Source organism: Portunus trituberculatus, chromosome 14 (genome assembly GCF_017591435.1).
Source record: "Portunus trituberculatus isolate SZX2019 chromosome 14, ASM1759143v1, whole genome shotgun sequence".
In the NCBI taxonomy this organism is placed as follows: Eukaryota; Metazoa; Arthropoda; class Malacostraca; order Decapoda; family Portunidae; genus Portunus; species Portunus trituberculatus.
The window spans coordinates 13,350,636-13,374,569 of record NC_059268.1 but is presented as its reverse complement, the minus strand read 5'-3'; the positions used below and the strand labels follow the sequence as shown (position 1 = coordinate 13,374,569).

The 23,934-nt window shown below is 43.9% G+C and overlaps 2 protein-coding genes across 9 annotated transcripts in view; one reads left to right on the top strand and one right to left on the bottom strand.

Moving 5' to 3' along the window:
- Positions 1-23,934, bottom strand: part of LOC123503748 (tyrosine-protein phosphatase 99A-like) — a 783,535-nt gene that overhangs the window by 701,930 nt on the left and 57,671 nt on the right. The gene's annotated exons all lie outside the window — the stretch shown is intronic.
- On the top strand, positions 16,298-22,474 carry LOC123503750. Of its 5 annotated transcripts, XR_006674598.1 has the most exons (6): positions 16,298-16,828; positions 17,281-17,616; positions 17,696-17,757; positions 17,892-18,193; positions 18,373-18,903; positions 22,319-22,474. XR_006674598.1 is itself a non-coding variant. In XM_045253749.1 (4 exons), exons 2-4 carry the CDS (start codon positions 17,730-17,732, stop codon positions 18,490-18,492), a joined length of 450 nt encoding a protein of 149 aa, XP_045109684.1. In that variant the 5' UTR covers positions 16,298-16,828; positions 17,281-17,729; the 3' UTR covers positions 18,493-19,624. The 5 variants fall into 5 exon arrangements, 1 of the variants encoding a protein (XP_045109684.1); XR_006674597.1 differs by having other exon boundaries at positions 17,281-17,757; XR_006674600.1 differs by lacking the exon at positions 17,696-17,757 and having other exon boundaries at positions 17,892-18,903.

The following is a 23,934-nucleotide window of genomic DNA, read 5'->3' as shown; positions in this document are numbered from 1 at the left end:
CATGAAGCGTAATGGGGAGAGAGTCACGCTAAGCCAGCCCACACCGCGCCACGGCCTGACTGAAACACTGCCTCACGATTGAAAACACTGGAAGAGTGTACGTGTCAGAAGTATCATTAATAACATAGAAAGCTTTAGACTGTTACTCAGGACGCGAAGCTAGCCCATTCAACCCTACGGCCACCCTGAAATACTGCCTCATGATTGATAATACAGTGGAGAGGTGTAGGAAAATAGGTGTCAGATATATCAGTAGTACCATAGAAAGCTCTAGATTCTGTTACTCAGGAAACTAAGGTAGCCCATACCGCACCACTGCCTGACAAATATTGCCTCACGATTGAAAATACTGTGGAAGAATGTAGGAAAATACATATCAAAAGTATCATTAGTATCATAGAAAGCTTCAGACTCATACCACACAACGTAGCTGCCACACTGAAACACAGCCTCACGATTGAAAATACTGTGGAACGGTGTAGGAAAATACGTGTCAGAAATATTAGTACCATAGAAAGCTTTACACTGTTACTCAGGAAGATAAGCCAGCCCAAACAACGCAGCTGCCACACTGAAACACTGTCTCAATGCCCTCACGACTGAAAATACTATAGAAGGATGTGTGTGCCAGAAGTACTATGGAAGTCTTTAAATTATGTTACTATAGAAAAGACTACAGTTGAATACGAGGAACTGACGTGGTAAGAACATGAGAGACTAAGCTGGCAACGTCTCCCTGAATGAACTGCCAGACGTAAAATTAAATGGGTTATATTCTTAAATGTTTTCTCTCATCATAACTGTTTTCTAAGGCTACAAAGATGATTACTCGGGATCTCATGGGTGTCTTTCCATCAGTAATGTGGAATCCTTGTTAATCTACCACTATAATTATGAAATCCCCCACGAAAGCACTTTTTAACTTTGCCTAGCGTCTAATAAATGTGATAAGTGATAAGTGTTAAGGATTCTTTTTTCGTCTTAATATATCGGTAAGCACTTCCATTCCTTACGACCAGAAGATAGCATAGTAAGTGTTATATTTCTTTTTACCACAACTATGGACATCATTTCTTACCCATCAAATTCCATGTTAATCTCTTTAGTACCATGACATATTTTCATATTTATTCTGTTACTATTAAGTGATTTTATAAAACTTCAAATACTAATATGGTAATTAAAATAACGAAGACTGGACATAAATCTTCTGAACTCCAGGGACCCTTCCTCATCTAACCAAAATCATCCAATCCTACCTAAAACTCAGTAAGATATGCATCCCAGTGCTTAAGGGGTTAAATTCACTATCTCTAAAATTAATATATTAGTATCTTTAAATACCACAGCATACTATACAAATACACTAAAGTTATATTTGATGCCACGCGAGCCAATCCCATCTCGCCGCACTCTGCGTATAATAAAAAATGAAGAGAGGGAGGAAAAATATAAGACGACACGATAGAAAGGAATTGATTGGCTGACTGATTGGATCCTGGCGCCACAACAACTGGGTCATGATGGGATGAAAAAAAGGAAGGAAGTCATAAATAAAGGATCTGACAGACAGATTGCTTGTTTTTCTTTTTTTCATAGTAACAGCAAAGAAGTACTTGAGAATAGAATGGAAAAATGATGACAAATAAGTGAGGAAAAAAGGCGAAAAGGAGAACAGAGCAATGAGCAAAAGTATGGGAAGACAGTGGGGAGAAAGACGAAATGGAGAAAACAACAGCAAAGTCAGACAAACACAAGAGAAAAGGGACGAAGAAGAGAGAAAAAGAGATAAAAGAAAAAGGAAACACTGACTGGAGAAGAAAGAGTTGAGTGAATAAAAATGAAGAAGAGCGAAAAGGATCCAAAGAAGAAGGCAAGTTAAGACATAAAGAAAAAAAGAAAAAAAAAGAATTACCAATAGATAGAATAAGGAAGAAAATGGGAAAGCGAATGCACAATATCAGACTAAAATAAGAATAAGATACGATGCAAAGGAGGAATGGCAGAGGGAGATCAGAAAGGTAAAACAGAACAGACACCACCGCCTCTCTGGTCACCTGGTGGGAAAAAAGGAACACCGGTCTCCCCTTCCTCTTCCCCTCAGCTTCCCCAAGGTGCTTCCTCTCAGACCACGTGTGAAATATCGGTGCTTCACTTGATCCACCTCCTAAACACGCTCCTATATCACAACTCCCAAACATACCTGTCAAGAATGGCTGCAGGTGTGTTGCAGGTGTGTATCTTTCAAGAACAAGTCATGATCTAGTTATTCTTTTCTTCTTGTATCTTTATAAAATTCCTAACACCACATTTATTCTCTCATACATGGAAGATACTGGGAGATGGAAGTTAAGAATAAACGAAATTTTACTCAAATAGAAAAAGGCTGTCAAATTAAACGACCAATGTAGTTCCAGATATGACTAATGCTTATACCTCTGGGAAACATAAAAAGGTGGAGTTGCATCTGGACTAGTAAGAGATTGGAAAAAAAAGTGATGATATCGGTTACTTCATACATTTACTTCATAGGAATCGCTTTCTTCAGTCACACGTTCTTTCAATAAGGGATACGTTGCTTATAATCTAAATCTTAACAAGAACAGTTTTTTAATCCAGCACTGTTTATTCTTTTCCCACCCATCTGCTCGGCGACTAGCATTTGAGTGGGCCTTTTTGTTTAATAGTTTTGGTTGTCCTTTGTCAGATCTCCCCTCTTACACATTAAAAAAAAAGTCATCATATTCGAGATGCGTGCAGTGAAGGCAGCACTACGTCAGGGCAGCAGCAGCGACGCGAAACTACCAACCATTTCTGTTATGATTCAGCAAATCGCTAGACTAAGTAAATCTGTCAAGATCTGCGATTTATCTTTGGTTTGTTCATGCAGAGTGGCAAATAGAATAATTCCATGAACTGGTACTACAGAACCATGTCAAATGTGAGAGAGGGAATAACACACATACACACACACACACACACACACACACACACACACACACACACACACACACACACACACACACACACACACACACACACACACACACACACACACACACACACACATACACACAGGTATATATATAGAAACACATAAGAATGTATCTCCAGGTACAGTCCCTTGAAGAACAATAAACCACAGCCACCTCTTTTTATCCGGATGTCTGTCGTCTTCAGGTATTTTCTTCCCGTCCTACATCCTTCAGAAATACGACAATATTCTCTTTACGGAATTTCACCGTGCGACGCAAAGAAATACCTTGGAGTACCTATTATTACAGTTTCGTCCAAGTACGTAAATGAGCATTCCATAGACCATTCAATTATGCATTTGGATAAGAAGACCTTTCCTGACAAAGACCACAGACCTACTAATAGGCGAGTGGCAACGAGTGACTAACTGGTATGTCGAGTCGCTGGGAACGGATGGGCGCCTGTCTTGCTGGTGGCGTTCAGGTACACTCTGGCGGTGAGAAGTGGAGGCAGCAGATGAGTGGAGCGATGCGTTCCCTCATGTGTGAAGTCCATCTCACTAATGAGTAATAAAAGGCACCGTTTTCGAGATAATTAGATCCCTCACCTCGGTGCAAGGTCTGCTTCTCTGTTTTCGCTCCTCGTGTCTAGTCTGGCGGCGGTAATATGGCGGGACCACTCACGCCGGCTCAGGTGTAATACTCCTGAGTGGCCACGGCTTGCCGCACATTGGCACGCACACGGTCTCTGAGGACTGTGTTATAACAGTTATTTGCTGATGATGTCGTGCTGGGCAGACTAGACTCAGCCCACAACAAGTCCTGACTGGATTGAAACTAAAGGACTCTGTTCAAGGGAAGCGCGATGCAACGCTTTAATCTCCCCTACAGAGGTTAACGCTTCCCTGCTCCCTATTCCAGCACTCTTAATCTCCCTGGGCGCCTTAATTCCATCAGTGACCTGTTTACATGTCACATTATTATGGTCAATGGTGATGAAGTTACCGTCAGTCAATTTTGATCACCATGCACTTCATTACGCGATGGATCGTTGAGAGAAAGAAAAAGAGAGAGAGAGAGAGAGAGAGAGAGAGAGAGAGAGAGAGAGAGAGAGAGAGAGAGAGAGAGAGAGAGAGAGAGAGAGAGAGAGAGAGAGAGAGAGAGAGAGAGAGAGAGAGAGAGAGAGAGAGTATATTCGTACAAAATTTATTGTGGTGAGAGCAGTCACAGGACGCAAAGGGATGAGCGCTAAGGAATCGTAGGTGTGTGTGTGTGTGTGTGTGTGTGTGTGTGTGTGTGTGTGTGTGTGTGTGTGTGTGTGTGTGTGTGTCCACTTCCTATGAGCACGCGGGGGGTGATGCTCGTGGAAGTGAACACAACACACAACAAACACACACAACACACACGGGTCTTCCCTACTGAAAGTCTCGTCTCAGTCTAGCCATGTCGTGCTAAACAGCTATTTCCTCCCCACCTGGCCGAGGCTCCTCCACTTAATTACATCAACCCATATGAAACTATTTTCTATCTCTCTCTCTCTCTCTCTCTCTCTCTCTCTCTCTCTCTCTCTCTCTCTCTCTTTCTCTTTCTTTCAGTCTCTCGTCTTTTATACCGGAACACCACAACAAAGGATGATTATATTTCCCCCTGCCCTTACAACCAGCGCCTTTAAATGATCTTCCGCCCCTGTGTTCTTGTCTTTTTTCTCAACCTTTCTTTCCTTCTTAACACACACACACACACACACACACACACACACACACACACACACACACACACACACACACACACACACACACATACACATACACTATCAATTTCACTGTTCTATAGACTTCCATCATAGTGAATGCGAACTTTACATCCACGCTCGGCATTTTACGTACAAGTTCAATCGCACGGACCTTTTAGTACTGGGAGTGAAGTGATGAATAAAGGAATACATGAGAGCTGTCTTTCATGCCTAGAAAACCTGTGTGTAGGCTGAAAGTGACATGCTAAAGGTGATGTGTGGTGGATGAGTGACATGTGGTTTAGGTGAGGGTGACATGTGGTGGTTGGAAATGATGTATATGAGTGAGGTGTGGAGACGAGAGGCGATGTACTGAGGTTGGGAGTAATGTATAGAGTAGCTTATGGGGTGATGACTCGCTAGGGCTGAGAGTGGCGTGTATAGATGACGAGGTGATGAGAGATGTTGACAGTAACGTGTTTTGGCTGATGTTGACTTGTTGGTGTTGAAGGCTACTTGTGTGGGCTAAATGCAAGGCCTGATAAGGACGTGAAGGAACTCAGGCCACCCAGCTCGTTGCCAGCACGCCGCAGTGGAAGTGTCAAGATGCAGTTTACTAGCGCACAGTTCTTCCCCCTTCTATTATTGGCACAGTACCTCTGCCTTTATTGGCGCACCATTCCAACTTCCACATGCTACAGTGAAGCAATATATTTTTCAGTTACAATGGGAAGGGTGGAACTCGTCTCAATTTTACACTACGAGAGGCGCCGAATGATTTTTTTCTTTTTTACCAACTTTAAATCAGCGAATGAGACTGACCAGTTATGCGAGTTAATTACTTTTTTTTTGTTGGTGTACACTTGTGCCACGTGTGCCACAGCCTTCAAAGCCCTTTATCAACAGCGGCAGATGTTGAGTTTTAATTAAAAAGCAATCATCTCTTTATTTGGGTATTTATCAGACTATGCACAGCACAAACTGGAGCCCTTCGTGATACCTGAAGGAAACCAAGCAGCAAGTTTCCATAATTCAGAAACTTGGAAGAATCGAGTCAGTGAGGAGAGCTGTGTGCTGTGCGGCTCACTGTTTGTTGACACTCCACGCCCACTCCAACACTCGCGGCCGAAGCCAAACCCTCTCCACAGTCGCCGCCGCCGCCCCCGCCGCCGCTGCAGCCGCTAGCACCATGTCGTCACTCCACGCAACAAAATAATTTTTCTCCCGCCACAGCTGAACAAAGCCCGCCACTTCAAAACCTGTGTGTGTGTGTGTGTGTGTGTGTGTGTGTGTGTGTGTGTGTGTGTGTGTGTGTGTGTGTGTGTGTGTTTAAGTGTGCGTTTCGTGTGTATGCTTTTTTTTTTTTTTTTTTTTTTTTTTTTTTTTTGTCTCTCAAACCATACTTCACAATTAGGGGAAAAAAATAGTTCCTTCCAAGAGAGAGAGAAGAGCAAAGTCAGACATATAAGAATGCACTAAGTGGTCTGCCGTGACACATTAGTTCCCTGTAATGAACACTCCAGTGGCGAACATTTGAGTGTATAATATATCTGAACCATCCGAGTGTATATGAAAGGGTAAGTCACACGCGAAATTAAGTAAAAAGATGTGAGAAATAATGAGTGACGAGCACACTGAGACAAGAAACAGAAACCTTCCATGGTAGTTACCGATACAAATAATCACTGACATCTATATCCTGCATAACTAAAGCCCCTATCAGAGGTTCAGTGCAGGAACAACATACCACGCCAGAAAGGAAGCAAACTGGAAAATGGAGAGTTCTCGCCATGTAGGAGTTCAGCGCGGCCTGATATTGAGAATGGATGTAAACAAAACCACCGCGCTGCCGGCATATATTCAATATTAACAACAGTACATTTTATTCACATCCCTGTGCTCTCCGTTGACATGAAACAAGAATTCTGACGCTGGAAGAACTGTTTATTTGAGGCGAGTAAATAAGAGAATGGGAAATATACTCCAGAAGGTATCATTATGTGTTAGCGTAGGCGCGCTAATGCAATCTATGAAACATAATGCGGAGTACAAAAGCATAATGTAAAGAAAGAAATGGGAAATAGGAATGAAAATGCAAAAATAAAGCGAAGCAAATAATTCAAAGCAATGAAAGAAGGAATAAAATATATGGCACTTTTAAAAACAAGGTGAAGAGAACTAAGAGAAAATAAACAAATACTCGTAGAAGAAAACTATCGAAAAAAAGAGAAAAAGGCAAAAATATAAATGTCAAATGAAAATAAAAAGTATATATAAACAAATATGTTCACATTCAAATTGTGACAGAAGGTCAGTGAAACAAGGTTCAGAATCAGCGCAGTCTGAACATACACAGTTGTATATCATGGTATGATATCATATAATATATATATATATATATATATATATATATATATATATATATATATATATATATATATATATATATATATAAAGTTTACTTTAATAGTAAAAAATAACTTCATGTATTCGTTTCTCATTTCAGTAATCAGCAAACCTGCCAATATTCACTCATTTTGTTACGACTTTTCATTTTACTTCCTTTAGTCACTATTAATTGTTCTCTCTCTCTCTCTCTCTCTCTCTCTCTCTCTCTCTCTCTCTCTCTCTCTCTCTCTCTCTCTCTCTCTCTCTCTCTCTCTCTCTCTCTCTCTCTCTCTCTCATTACTCGTCTTTCTCTAGCCTCTCTTGTATTGGAGGAAACACTATTCACATATTCATATCCATTCATAATTTTAGTTACATTTCTCACGTACAGCTGACATAACAACCAGCAACTTAGCCAAATGACACATATCAAACCAATCTTCCTGAGAAACCATCACATCAACTTCAAACAAAACACAGACATTACTATGAAATTCAACATCCATTCTTTAAAAGCCTCAATATTATACTGTCCGTCCCAAGCCCCTCGTGTGTGTGATGTGTGTGTGTGATGTGAAGATCATGTATATTGAGCAATGTTGCACACACAGCAATAGCAGAGGCATCTCCTTTACGAGCCACCCTATCCAAACCCTCTCCCTTCCTCCTCCAGCGACTCCGCAAACAAAAACATTACCCTAGATACACGCCGTCCCCTTAACGTGACAACACCCGAACTCCTTTATCACTTCTCTTTGTCTGCCTCTGTCATCTTTCCTGTTTATCATCTCTTTGTGTGTGTGTGTGTGTGTGTGTGTGTGTGTGTGTGTGTGTGTGTGTGTGTGTGTGTGTGTGTGTGTGTGTGTGTGTGTGTGTGTGTGTGTGTGTGTGTAAGGGTTTCTTTCAGTACACGGCCATTCCCACGCGAGACAACACCTTCTCCCCCTTTCCTTAACAGTGACTGGAACACTCCCTCTGGTCTACCTATCAGCCAGAGTAACAATTACACACACATGAAACAGTTATAATAAAAGGGCACACCAGATAACGAAATATCCACGCTCACACGAGTATTCCTGGCTATACGCACACCAGTCAGCTACTACATACACAAAACATACATTACTCGCTGCAAATTAGCGGGATGTATACGGGTGTGTTTCATATCATTTCCCAGTGACTCAGAATTGAAGCACGCAAAATGTTCCGTGAAGGCTAAAGACAAAAACTTAAACAACGCTCAGGAAATTGAAGATATATTGGAACATCTGATGAAAAACTCTAAGGATATAATAAGAATATTGCATAAAGGAGCGAAGTATTAAACTAACTGATCAAATCCTAGGAAAAGGATTGAAATATACATAAACCGATCAAACACTGAAGAAACAATGAATAAGTTGAAGAAAAAACTGTTAGTGATGATCCATATAATGATTATCAAAATGAAGCTCGGAAGAAACCAAAGGAATAATAATGAAACTAATAAAACACACATAAAAACAGAATACAAACTAATAAAACACTTGAATTTACAGTTGGAGCCTTGCGGTACATCAATACCCCAACTGCGAGAAAAGAGATCACGTAAAACAACAGACTTAATCCAGCAAAGTAAGTTAAACAGACGACTCTATTAATCAAACACATCAGCGAGCTTTTCAATATACCTATCATCACGTACCCAGGTAATATTACATGGTTGAGGATTAGAATACTCCTGAGGATCACTGAATGTGGACGGCAAAGCTTAACTGGATCAGGGTTCACGAATCGGTTTATCAGTAGCAGGTGGACTAAGGTAAAGTGGAGAGGCGCTACATGGCAGACTATTATGTGCATGTAACTCTATGCCGCCCCTTTATCGTACATGAAACACAGCAGGCTTATGATTGCTATCGTTAACGCGTGATCATCTTCAAGAACTTCTGAAACAAATCTTGAATGTGAAAAGTTCATTGATATTGGAAGTCTTCATATTGCTTTCCCTAATATGCAGTTTATTGTTACTAATAGAGGAAATATACACACAAACACACAGATCTGAATACACGAAGCACTTCTCTATCTAGTTTCAGTTACTTCGCATAATTTCCAACCAGTGCCGTGTACACTTCATGACTACACGCTGACATGTGCACCGAATAATTACAGATGACATAATGAAGCGTATAAAAAAAGAAGTGAGGGAAAAAAATTTACTTTATATTTAGAAAATCACAGTAAATTCAAAATATCCGTAAACATCAGGACAGTGAGCGGCGAATGGAGAGAGTGGATGGCGCATGCGTTGCTTTAAAAGTTGAGGAAAAAGAGTAGGGAAGGAAAAAGTGTGCGAGCGAGACGATGAAGGAGGGCGAGGGGCGGTGAGGCAGCAGTGAGGGGAGGATGATGGCCGTGAGTTTATTCCCATGAAAGAATATTACCTTGATGAGCGAGATTTAGCGCATAAACACTCGATTTAGAAGAGATAAGAGGGATCTTCATAATATTACCAGGGAAGAAAACCAGAATAAAAGAAGAGAAGATCCGACAGAAATGAAATATAAAAAAGAAAGGAGAATGAAAAAGCAATCCAAAAAGAAGACAAGAAAGATGAGAGCAAGGAGAAGATAAAGCTGTTGAAGACGTGCAAGCATGAACAACAACAACAACAACAGCAATAACAACAGCAATACAAGAAGGATGATGATGACGAATTAGGGAGGAGGAAAAGTGAGAGAAAAGAAAACACTGAAAATACGAGAGAAAAAAAAACTGTGATCTGTGTGTGTGTGTGTGTGTGTGTGTGTGTGTGTGTGTGTGTGTGTGTGTGTGTGTGTGTGTGTGTGTGTGTGTGTGTGTGTGTGTGTGTGTGTGTGTGTGTGTGTGTGTGTGTGTGTGTGTGTGTGTGTGTGTGTGTGATGTATTCAGGTGTAATGACGAAATCCTGAGCGGCGGGAGAGTCCACACGTCGAGATATCAGCGGCGTATATTCTCAGCTTTGGGTCCCTGAAATGATAACAGGTATGCAAAGGGCGACTGGCGAGGCCCGTGTATCTCCGCGGCACAAAGGGGAAGACAGGAAGGTCGGGGCGGCACGGCTGGGAATGGGCGTCGCTGAGCTGCGTCTTGCCGGCATAGAATCATCGTGAGTGGCCGCCAAGAAATGGGCAGTAGCTCCCTTTGCGGCAACGATCAAGACGACTCCTCGCGTTCAGGACCCATCTGGGGAGATCTACGTGAAATGGGTCCATGGAAATGATATGAAGCGAATTTCTCCTCCTCCACCTCCCTCTTCACCTCCTCCTCCTCCTCCTCTTCCTCCTCCTCCTCCTCCTCCTCCTCCTCCTCCTCCTCCTCCTCCTCCTCCTCCTCCTCCTCCTCCATCCCTCGCTGTTCTCTTAACAAGTCAGACTATACGCAGAGATTTTCGGATAGCGCCTGCTACGCTGCAGAATATTTAAACACAGCAGTGGGAAACAGGGAAGGAAAAGGACACAGGAGACAGTGAGGAAAAGCGAGCGGAGGTGCTGGGGACGAACGAGGCAGAGAAGAAGGGGAGAAGAGAAAGACCAGGAAGCCAAGTGTGAGGGGCCTTGCATTACCCAGGTGAAAGAGCAAGGTAAAGGGAAACACACGCAGGTACAGTACTGTTGGTTGGTGCGGTAGGGAGCCATTAAGATTCACCAAGGTATGGGAAAGACTTCTTAGATTTCTCTTCACTTGGGTCTGTCTATATTCGTGCATGTTTTGTTCTCTCATTAACCGCTTCAGTACCATGCCGCGTTTTCAGATTCATTCTGGCCGCTGTTTTACAATTTCATACATCTTTAGAATCTTATGTGAGGATTGAAATTGTAAAGACTCTGGCCATTAATCTTTTGACCTCCATAGACCCTTTCTAATGCAAATGAAATCGTCTAATCATATCCAAAACTCATGGTAAAAATAAGTCTCAGTACTGAAGGGCTAAAGACTGTTTGCAAACGCCACAGAGTAAATGTACTAGTGAGTGGTTTATCTATCAATGATACTACTGAATCTTAATTAAGCAACAAGAAATTAACTAGAACACCTTTTAAAACTCTTCAGTAATTTCCACAACAGACTGTTAAATGTAGGAGATAGGAGAACGAAATTAATAGTAGAAATCCATCTTTCGATATCAAGGTTACAGCAATATGGAAACTCATACAAAAGGTCGGATATAGAGAGTCAAACCTGAGCCAGTACTAGTCAAGCTTAACACCTTGGAGGGCTTCATCTTGCCTGTAGTCGCGTGATTCAACTCGCATGACTACTCCTCGTAATTAAGTCTTTTGTCTCAAGTTAATCCTGACCGCCCACCTAATACCCGTGATACAATAGAGTGGCGACACCCCAGTGGTCTCTGATCTCTCACAAAACAACGACCTATAAGCAAAACACATTCACGTCTGCCATAGCTCCTGTTTCAGCTGCAGACCAAGAGCGAGGGAGTGTGTTTGTTCCTACAGCCTCTGCCATAAATGCAAAACCAGTCCGTGCCTGCACCGTCAGTGGCGTGTAACATATTGCCGCTGTACACAGAACAAAAAAAAGTACTAAAAATAAATATATCGTGAACCGTTTTGCCACTGTATCGCAAACTAGAGAGAGAGAGAGAGAGAGAGAGAGAGAGAGAGTGTGTGTGTGTGTGTGTGTGTGTGTGTGTGTGTGTGTGTGTGTGTGTGTGTGTGTGTGTGTGTGTGTGTGTGTGTGTGTGTGTATTCAAGATCTAAGTATTCAGAAAGGTTAAGACGCACTTACCACTAAACATGAAATCATAAGACGTGTTCATTTTCCTTGGTTTCTTTGGAAGGTCGGAACAAACAGCGTCTCCAGCTTCGGCGCCACGGTCCCAAACCCCACACTTCTAAACGCACCCGTCTCCCTGCCGCCCTCCGCCTCCTGGCCTCCATCCCCAGTTCATTATGCTGATTCCCTCCGTCATCGTAATTTAATGTGTTCATTAAAAGAGCAATACACACTTGCCTGCTACAATGTACGCCGCCTCATTACCACTTTAATTGTGCAAAATAATCTGCTAAATTATAATAAAGTAAACGCGATTATAATCATAAAGTAGCACTTCTCTTAATTAGTGTTTGGGTAAACTACTAAGCAGGATTTCCTTTCCCTCACGTGACTTTGAGTTAGGGTTTGGGAAAAATGGGAAGAAAGAGAGGATGAACAAAGAAAGAAAGAAATATTAAAGGTACAAAGAAACAAGAGAAAATAAATACAAAGTAAACATCAACAAAAAAGAAAGCAGACAAGATCACAAAGAAAACAGGCAAGATCACAAACACCACCACCCATACGTCACAACACAAGCCTGTAATACGGACTCCCCCTTAAGAGGTTCCTCAGTACAACCCCCTACCATCGAGCAGACAGACAATGGTGCGTCGCCGGTTGAGCACTGGGATGGGGGCTGGAGGGGCCTCTGACGGTGCTGGCGAAACAGGGTGGGTGAATGCGCTACGTACTGACTTAGTGTAGGTGTGGGTGAGGGTCTGGGTCTGGTGTGGGTGTGGGTGTGGATATGAAAGTAAAGCTTCTCAAAGCATTCAGTCTCGTCACGCGTCGTCCTTCGTTCCGTGACATTTTTTCTCTTTGGAATGAAAGGAGAAAACGGCGAAGGAACTAACTTGGGCAGGTGGAGGATGACAGGGACTGATGCAGACGTCATTATGACATTCGTTCAGGCGAAGCCGGCGGTCCGTGACGGAGGCTGGAAGGGAGCAGCAAGGGAAGGCAGGGATGTGGGGGAGAAAAGAGGCACGATCAAGAGATTGGGGACAAAGGAAGCGGAAGGCAGTGGATAAATTTGGAGGATAAGGGGGCCCGAATAGTGGGCTAAAGGACTGAAGAAGTGGCGGCGTCCAGAAGCAAGAAAGGAATCCAACACAAGACACGAGAATTTAGCGCAGACATGCAGTGTTGGGCGAAGGTGGCCCGGCGACACCTGGGCTGGGACGCTGAACACCAAACTAAGCATTTTGTGTGCTAACTCGCGCTACAAAGTGGTAAGGGGCGAGACAAAAAGAACTCAGGAGGCAGTAAATCAAGACTCACTCCTCCTTTATTGCCGAAATGGGTCGTTAGTCGCGGCTTATAGTGGCGCGGGACACTTACACTTATCATTGGGAGACACTAGGCACTTTGGCACAGCGGCACTGATAGCCAACCATCATTCCAAATCGATAAAAGTCGCGTCAGCAAAGAACTACATGTATGTTACATTTTCTTCACACAAGGAGGAGGACGCGTGTTGCTCCAAGGAAATGACCATCAAACAAGGGCTGAGGATGTAACCCTCCTCTTCCTCCTTCTCCAACACAGGCAGTCGTGGAGGAGCGCCACCAGTCGAGTGATGCACACGCAGGTGTATTCTGGTCCCGAAACGAATGCGCCGCGCACACACAACACTCAACATTTGTAATTAAAAATTATGCAAATACACTTATCAAACGGCATTACAGCATCAGACGGATCATCATAAATCGAAAGACTCGCATCAATTGCATTTTCAAGCCTGGAATTTCGTTACCACGGCAGAAAAAATGTTTAATTTTTTCCAAAAATTCACGTGGAATTGTAACGCAGCGTCAGTTTTAACAGGAAGATGCCATTGACTCAATAAGAACTTTTCTGTCTGAACAATGAAGTATTCGCAAAGGGCGGCGCAATGTCCTCACTGGAGCTGTATTTGCTGGGTTTTTTTCCCCTTCCTTGCCTCTCGCTCTTCCTGTTTCAGTTCATCAAGCGTCCTGACATGGGGGAGTGATTTCCGTGTAAACATGTAGCTCGCTCTGGTCCTCTACATCAAATCGAGGGACTGACGCCGCCCTCGATTACAAAGCGTTATTTGGCTCCCACTCCCCGCCCGTGCCCTCCATACGGTGACGTCACGCACGGCATATTTGCATACACGGGCAATATATTCCAGGGTGAAGGGAAATATACTTTTGCGCGCACGAGTGTCAGATTGTGGTTCCTAGTATGCATGGCTGCCCTACCCCCCGTACCTCCCCAGCGGCCACTGTCAGCGAGCACCTGGCAGGCTAAACAGCAAATTCATCGGTGAGATTACCCTCCCGATCGGCCGCACGGCAACACGTAAATATATTTATGGACAGGTTTAATTAAATGGTTTGAACTGCTCATCGCCAAAACAACAACCAAAAAAAAAAAAGAAAAAAAAGGGGACATACGTACATATTTTCCACACCAGAGCCAGTCACATTTAATGCTGCTTTACATAAACGCAATTTAAAAGGAGCAAAAAATAATCAGATACACGCACAAATATTACCCATCCTTTATCATGGAACACAACATAAAATAATACAACATGAAACAATGAACTACAAACATTCAAAAAAAGATACGCAACAAAACAAAAACACACGGATAAAGGAAACAAGAAACACTAGCAGAGATACGCACTGATAACACGGTGAAAAGATACGACACTGAATAGAAAGGCTTGGAGTGAGAGAAACGCAGGAGTAAGGTGCAAAGAAAGAAAGAGAGGACCAGCGGCGTGAGAGTTACACAAAAGTATCCATTAACTGAGGAGGAAGTCACCCATCACAACCCATTCAGTAATTTTTGGGGGAGGAGAGGAGAGGAGAGGAGAGGAGGAGGAGGAGGAGGAGGAGGAGGAGGAGGAGGAGGAGGAGGAGGAGGAGGAGGAGGAGGAGGAGGAGAAGGCGGAGGAGATAACAAGCTCAGGAATGAGGAACAAGGAGAACGAAGGGAGAACTACATCAATAGAGTATTTTAACGTGTGTGTGTGTGTGTGTGTGTGTGTGTGTGTGTGTGTGTGTGTGTGTGTGTGTGTGTGTGTGTGTGTGTGTGTGTGAGTGTGTGTGTGTGTCAGCAACTACAAGATACACTGGCCAAGGCTACCAACACATCACAGTCTCCTCGTTGATGGCCAAGATAATTTAGCAAAACTGTTCCTCACTGCTTGCCGGCTCTGTACAGTGAACCGACTCAGACAACAGAAAACGGAACAACTACGGAGCTACATTTTTCTCAGAACTCTTGTGATATAAACTCTTGTGAAGTGACAAAATCATGAAATATTTAGATGCCTTCTTATTTTGTTATGCCAGAGAGAGAGAGAGAGAGAGAGAGAGAGAGAGAGAGAGAGAGAGAGATAAAGACTTACTGATACTTGCAGTAACCTCATTACGGCCAATCAGTCAATAGCTCCTTAGTTAAGTTTCGTCTGGATGCATCACGATTATTTATGTCTAAGCCACACACACACACACACACACACACACACACACACACACACACACACACACACACAGCAGGAGGATAATGTATCTAAACTGCTCATATCCTTGTTCATATCATAAATTTCCAACACGTGTTCTTGTGTCTTTCTAACCACCTCATTTCCTGCCTCTAGCTACGCATCTTCCTGTAGGTATTACCACTCGCGTGCTTCAGTAGCTATCTCACGAAAGTAAACTATGTAATGTAAAGATTTTGATACGTGAAGTGTTATGTGAGAACCAGAATATTACAGTTCTCCAGATGTATTTGAGTAATGAGATTTCTGTGTGTGTGTGTGTGTGTGTGTGTGTGTGTGTGTGTGTGTGTGTGTGTGTGTGTGTGTGTGTGTGTGTGTGTGTGTGTTGAAAGTAGTTATGTGTACCAGAAAGGAAACACAAACATAATACACGTTATAATACATGAGTGACCACACGCACTCACACACACACACACACACACACACACACACACACACACACACACACACACACACACACACACACACACACACACACATAAACACTGTTAATTGAACTGTTTTGTGTTTATTGCTGCGACCGTAACTTACAAAGGTGTTCTCTCTCTCTCTCTCTCTCTCTCTCTCTCTCTCTCTCTCTCTCTCTCTCTCTCTCTACTACTACTACTACTACTACTACTACTACTACTAAGACTACTACTACAATTACTACTACTACCAATACAACTTCTGCTACTACTACTAGTACTACTACTACTACAAGTACTATTACCATTACTGAATAGCTACTAAAAACTAATATATGCATCACTTCCACAAAGTACTGAAACACTTACAGAAACAAACTAATTGTGAAGACAACTAGGGGTTAAACTATCGGCTTGTTACTTCAAAGGTAACGAGGCCAGAAACTATCCGGGTACTTTGGAACTATCTTCTTGCTTATTGGTCATTTTGTTATGCTATCTCTTTGCTTCACATTTCGGATCTTCGAGGTACCGTCTCCTGCGCTGAATTCCGGCTTCCGACCTGACGTCTGGGTGACGAGACCGAGGGAAGGCAGATTCTCCTAAGCTCTGGCTGAGTCAACACTACCTAGACTCGCCTCTGCCTCCAGAAGTATTCTCTCGTGAAGCCCTGCTCACCGCTCGCTTTGGGGGACCTGAACTAGTCTCCTGGCAGTCGTGTCTAGCCAGCCTGAGTCCAGACCAGCCTTTGGATGAAGCACCATACTACTCGGGCTTGTTGGTGGTTCTGCATCCACTCCTGTTTCAATCCTGGTCATCGCTGGATACCGCTCTGCTTACTCTCCACCCTACACCCTGCTTCATTCCTCGTCCTCTTCTTGGGGTCCTGTACCCGTGTGCTGCCCGGGACGGCCGTGTGTGAAGTGGATGGGTGTGGTACCAGCGCTAGAGCAGCTACCTCTCTAAGGGAGCGACCAACGTCCATATAGTAAGTGTTATTGTATGTTTTCTCTACTCTCTGCAGCTCAGGTAGGGAAGGCCACATCCCTGGTTTTTAGTGGAAGGCAGTGTTCTTTTCCATCTCGTGAGTTACCTGCCTCGAGCTTTCATAAGTGGCGACCTCGCCAGGATTGTGCCTTCTCGACCCTCTGTTGTGGAGTATGTGGAGTGCTAACGGTCATCGTTGGGGAACAGGTAGTGTTACCTTCCCTGGCTCATTATCCAAGGCTCGGAAGTGAGTATTTTTTGACTGTTGGTTTGTGAGGGTTTGTTTCTAATCGGTTGCGTCTTTAAAGACTCTGGTTAAAGTCCTATATGTTGTCAGGTGCGGAGTTTTCTCCTCTGACGTATGTATTTTTTCTACTCTATTCTATTCACGGATTCTTTTGTTTCCTTTGCTGTTGTTGGTCTTGTGTTCTTGTGTTCATGTCTTCTATCAAGGAGCTAGTTGAGTTGGGAAGAGATGGGACTCGAGTGACGAGTTACGTGAGTTTGTTTCTACTCGGCAAGCGTTGCAACAAGACGAACGACAGAAGGAAAGTGAAGAGAGGAAAGGGAACATGCCCTTGCCATGTCCGAATTAAAGCTCAAGTTGTCACTGCAAGAATAAGTCAGATTCAGTGATCTTGCCTGGGGATTGTGGGACTGTTCCCCGACCTTCTCTACCAGTCTATCAAGATGATCTGACATCCTACTTCACACGTTTTGAACTCCTTGCTGCCCTGCTCAACATTCCTCAGGACCAGTATGCCATTCAACTGGGTGGTCTTCTCTCTGGTAAGCTAGCAGAAATCTACACTACCTTGGCTGATAACGTAATTCGTGACTACCCTAAACTTAAATCCTCTCTCCTTAGAAGCTTCAGTCAGTCCGCTGAGCACTATCGCCACATGTTTCGTTCTGTCCGGATCAAACCTGGTGAGACATTCCAGCAGTTTGCCACTCAACTTTGTCGCTATTTTGATAACTGGACACTTGTGACGTGGGGGAAGATTTTCATAAACTTGGATCTCTTGTAATTATGGACTAGTTTTTTGCCTCTATTTCTCCAGGTATAAGAACCTTCTTGAAAGAAAACTACGTGCAGACCTTGGACGACGCTGTCAAACGTGCAGATATTTGGGCAGCTGCCCATCGTGCTTACCCGAGACACACACCCCAGCTGGACATAAGAAGCCGTCACATACATCTCCAACTACTACCGACCAAGCTTCTCGCCTATGTCCTCCACCGGCCAGGAAGTCTTCCACACCCATCAGGTGTCACAATTGTGGGGAGCCAGGACACGTTCGACCTTGATGTCCCCAAAATCCAGCTTTGTTCAGGACTGGTAGCACTCCTCAACCAGACAAAGGTAGGTTTCTGCTTCAGTGATCCTACTACTAATCTCTACTTCTCTTCTCACCATCAATGGAGCGAGAGTATCTACTATCATACGTGACATTGGCTGTTCCTGTATCATTGTATCTGAGGAAGCCTTACCCGATGTAGACGTCTCCCAGTGTCCTAAAGTTCTTGTTTCTGACTATTTAGGAAGATTGGACTCCTTCCTCAGATACGATGCTACCTTCGCTGTCCCTTAAGGTTATGTTGATGCTGTTCGTGCTCCAATCAAGTTCTGTAGTGTTCTGCTTGGTAATGTGGAAGGAGTGAGCACACCAGACGAGAACATGAAAAAGGCTTGTCTGCCTTGGCATTGTTCACCTGTCCCTGAGAAGGTTCAAGCAGTTGAAACCCAGAGCCGCGTGGCACGAAGAATTCATCCCCTTGTGCTACCAGAACTCCAACCTAATAACATTACTCCCCGGGAATTTTCTCGCCTGCAGAATTCATGTTCCTCCCTTCAGGCTCTCCGTCTTAGTTCATCAACTGGTGAAGAAGAGGTAACTCGCAGTGGTTCGAAGTTTTCCTAAGTTTTCTGATGAACTACTCTACCGAGTGTGCCGCTCTTCTAGCAACCAAGAACAAGTGTAAAAGACGTTGGTCATCCCTGCTGAGTGTCGTCGCCTGGTGCTGTCTCTTGCCCATGAGGGTCCAATGTCAGGACTCTTCTCCCACATAGAGGTAAGGTTTACCACCATTTCTATTGGCCTGGGGTAGGTGACATCACAGGTTTTTGTAAGTGTTGTGATAAATGTCAACGTATGTCAGCAAAAGGAAGAGTGCGCCCTGTCCCTTTACGGCCTCTACCTATCACTGAACCGTTCTCAAGAGTGGCTATTGACATCGTGGGTCCCTTGTCTCCACCATCTGAAGGCCATCGTTACCTCCTAACTTTAATTGATTTTGCAACCGGATTCCCAGAAGCCGTACCTCTCCGAGAAATAACCTCTACTGCTATTGCAGAAGCCTTGTTGTCCATCTTCTCCTGGGTTGGCATCCCTCGAGAAATACTCGGACCGTGGGACCCAGTTCACGTCACAACTGATGGGTGAGCTCCATAAGCTTCTGGGAGTAAAACCGCTATTCACCACCTTACCATCCCAGTGGTAACGGAAGAGTGGAAAGGTTCCACTCCACTCCACTCTGAAGGCATGCCTCCAGAAACTCTGCTCTGAAAAACCGCGTGAATGGCACCGTTATCTCCCTGCCACCTTGTTCGCTTTGAGGGAGATGCCAAGTGACAGGACCAGATTCTCGTCTTTTGAGCTTCTTTATGGTAAGACAGTTAGAGGACCTCTTGCAGTTCTACGGGATTTGTGGGAGGATAAATCACTCGGATAATTGTTCCTGTTTTCAATATATAATAGAGCTGAAAGACGAATTGGCTGAATCCTCCCGGATCAGTGCTACTCGGTATAAAGCATATTTTGACTTGGACCTGGAGATGAAGTCCTGCCTGACACTACCAACAAGCTCCTGATGGCCTGGGCTGGCCCATATACCGTACTTGAAAAGAGAATCCGCTGTAACTACCTGATTGATGAAAACGGTAAGCATAAGTTATACCATGCAAAGCTTCTCAAGCGCTGATACTAACTTGAACTTCTCACCGCTTGAGGAAGGGGTTACAGAACCTCCAGATCTCCTTCCAGTATCGCCTGACGGCCGCGAAGATGTAGAAGTGATGGACACTCCTAGTTCTCCTGAGCTTTAAAGTACATTGACGGTTTAGCAAAAGAATGACTTGATGTCTTCTTTCTGACTTTCAGGATGTCTTCTCTGAAACCCTGGATGTACATCTACTATAATGCATGACATAGAAGTATGTTCTTCGGAGCGTTGTAAAGTGCAAATTGTATCCGATCCCTATACATCTACAAGTCTTATTCTGAAGAGGAGGTTGACCAACTTCTCCAGCAGGGAATCATCCAGCCATTTTCATCTCCTCATTGCTCCCCAGTTGTTATGGTAAGGAAATCGACAGGCGGCTATCGTATAGCCATCGACTATAGAGTTCTGAATGCCATCACGGTTTTCAATGCAGAACCTATCAATACCATAACTGAAGATCTCCATAAAGGGAGTAGGTATTTCAGTGAAATTGGAGATCTTCAGTTATGGTATTGATAGGTTCTGCATTGAAAACCGTGATGGCATTCAGAACTCTATAGTTGATGGATATACGATAGCTGCCTGACGATTTCCTTACAATAACAATTGGGGAGCAATGAGATGAAGATGGCTGGATGATTCCCTGCTGAAGTTGGTCAACCTCCTCTTCAGAATAAGACTTGCAGATGTATAGGGATCGGATACAATTTGCACTTTACACGCTCTGAAGAACTCTGAAGATGTACATTTGTCATGCATTATAGATGTACATCCAAAGGTTTCAGAGAAGACATCCTGACTTTCAAGCTCAGGAGAACTAGGAGTGTCCATCTCTTCCACATCTTCGCGGCCGTCAGGCGATACTGGAAGGAGATCTGGAGGTTTTCATCAATCAGGTAGTTACAGCTGGTTCTCTTTTCAAGTACGGTATATGGGCCAGGCCATCAGGATTTTGTTGGTAGTGTCAGGCAGGAGCACCAGAACTTCATCTCCAGGTTTGAACTTTCGATCCTGTGAATTCAGGTTTGAACTTTCGATCCTGTGAATTCAATTAAAAATATGCTTGCTACCGAGTAGCACTGATGAACTGCCTTACCGTAAAGAATCTCAAAAGAAGAGATGGTATCAGTGAGTGGAATCTGCTTTAGATAGATAAATTTCACTGAAATACCTACACCCTTGAAACTTATGATCTAACTAAAGCCTATTATCAGATTCCACTCGCTGATACCATGTTTCAAGGGAGTAGATACTTCGGTGAATTTGATCTAATTAAAGCCTATTATCAGATTCCACTCTTTGATAGAGCTAAGCCACTTACAGCCTTTCCCACTCACAAAGGGCTAATGGAATTCTGCCGGCTCCCATTTGGTTTAGTTACAGCTTGTGCCACTTACATCAGATTAATGAGGATCGTCTTAGCCGGACTAACTGGAGTATCGTTCTACTTTAATATTTTCATCTATGGAACAACCTGGACCGAACACAATACTGCCCTCAAGTACGTACTTTGGCGTCTTAGAGAACACAGCCTCACTGCTCGAGTATCAGAGTGTCGATTCAGGTTCGGATCCATCTAGTATCTGGGCTTCATTGTGGACGGTAAGACGCTTCGTCCTCAAAATGATAGTCTCTGCCGTTTCTTCCTGCAGTCCCCCAAGTACCAAAAAGCTACTTTGATCCTTCCTTCTTGGGTATGGTATCTTTTTATTGAGACTTTATCCCCCAGGCTTCTTCCTACACAAGTTGTCTGTCTGACCTTCTCCGCAAGGGCGTCACCGAACCACTAGTCTGGACTGACTAGAATCAGAGGAGCTTCCAACATCTTAAAGGAGTTCTCCAGTCTGCGCCCATCTTAAGGCTACCACATTCCACCCGTCTTTTCGTGCTACGAACGGACGCTTCAAACCACAGGCTAAGAGCAGTCTTGCTTCAGTATGTGGACGGCTGGCATCACCCAGTTACGTACGCCAGTCGAAAACTTAGGGATCGGGAGAGAAGATTCTCCACCATTGAAAAGGAGTGCCTTGCTGTCTGTTTTGGTATCCAGCACTTTTTTAATTACCTTAGAGGGAGAGAGTTTGAAAAGGAATGCCTTGCTGTCTGTTTTGGTATCCGGCACTTTGATAATTACCTTTAGAGGGAGAGTTTATTTTAGAAGTGGGTCATAAACCCTTAGTCTACATTTCCAGATCTAGAGGTGCAAATGATAGGTTGCTAAGATGGGCACTAAAGCTACAAGATTATAGATTTCGTGTAGTATACATTCCTGGAAAAGATAATGTTGGGGCTGGTGTTCTTGGTAGGTGTTCAGTGTACTGTAGTGCTTTAGTTTGTTCTAACTACCATAGATTTACTTAAGGGTTACTACCAGATTACCCTCTCGGACGAGGCCCGAATAATATCCACCTTCATCACCCCATTCGGGCTATACCAATACATAGTGATGCCCTTCGGCTTGTCTAATGCTCTTGCCATCTTCCAGAGGGCTGTGAATTACATCATCCAGGAGTTTGAGGGAACATCTGCCTATCTGGACGACCTGGTGGTGACTTCGGATGACTGGGTGACACATCTGACCCGTCTCCGGAGGCTGATGGGTCGGTTGAAGGAAGCTGGTCTTACGATCAACCTGGCCAAGTCCACCTTCGGGAAGTCCACGGTGGTCTACCTGGGATATGTGGTGGGGAACAGGAAGGTTCGCCCCAAGAGAGCAAACGTGGAGGCCATCCTTGGTTTCCCTGTCCCTACCACCAGGACACCTCTCATGAGGTTCTTGGGGATGGCCTGTTTCTACAGACGGTTCTGTAGGAACTTCTCCACCCTGGCCGCCCCCCTGACGGACCTTATCAGCACTTCCTTCCACTCCACCCCGACCTGCGACCAAGCCTTCCAACATCTTAAGGCGTTCATCTCCTCGGAACCAGTGGTCTGGACGCCAGATCACTCCCGCCCCTTCCATCTACAAGTGGACGCGAGTGGAGTTGGAGTGGGTGTTGTCCTCCTACAAGCGGACTCCACAAGCAGCATCCTCCATCCCATCGCCTATCACTCAGCCAAGCTGAAGAAACACTAACTCAACTACTCCACTATCGAGGAGGCGGCTCTGGCACTCGTCCTGGCGCTCCAACGTTTTGAGTACTACCTTCATCCTGGCCCTCAAACTACGAAGGTCTTCATTCATCACAACCCTTTGGCCTTCCTTCACGCTATGAAGAACCGAAACCAACGCATTCTTAGATGGGCCTTGTTAGTATTATTGTTAGGTATTGTTAAGCTGGGTTCTTTAGTTATATTTATTTGTGTTATATCTATATGTGTATGTCAGTTTCATGCGTTTTATTGGGTTATTAAATAGCTTTAAGTGCCCCTTTGCATATCCTCACCAGGTTGAACCTGCAGGGTTTTTTTTTATTGTTCACCGGCTCCTCGATGCCAATCTTACCCATTTAACCGGAGAACGTAACAATAGAGTTACGTAAGAGAACAGTAAGGCTCCATTATGATACCTTACCTAGTTACTTTTCCGTCCTTACTACTTCTTACATATTTATTCTGTTGTGATAGGGAACTCTTGGTAGACTAATAATTGTGTTGATGTACCAGATAACTACATTAGATTACTGTAAAGAGTAATTTTGCGTAAAAGGCTGTTGTATGTATGAGGTAACTACCGTGCAGCAGTTAGGTTCATGTAAAGCAAAAATATGAAACTTTGAGGTTTACTTGGTTCACCTGACGGTGGTGGATGGCAGAAGACTGGGACTGAAAAGCTGTTGTATGTGAGGGAACTACCGTGAAGCAGTTACGTTCATGTAAAGCAAGAATGAAACTTTGAGGTTTACTTGGTTCACCTGACGGTGGTGGATGGCAGAAGACTGGGACTGATAGAGGTGGTGTGAATTGTGGCGGCGATGTGAGCAGCGCCAAGGACTTACTTCTCTCAGATGTCGTATGTTATTTAAGTTTTGCTCAATTGTAGTATCTGGCTGTGTATCTCAAGAGTGAGTTAGGATCTGATATGATTTGTGGCTGTGTTGTGCGTGGGGTTCAGTGAGAATTTGGGGTTGTTGGTTTTAGATTAAGGAATATTACATGTAA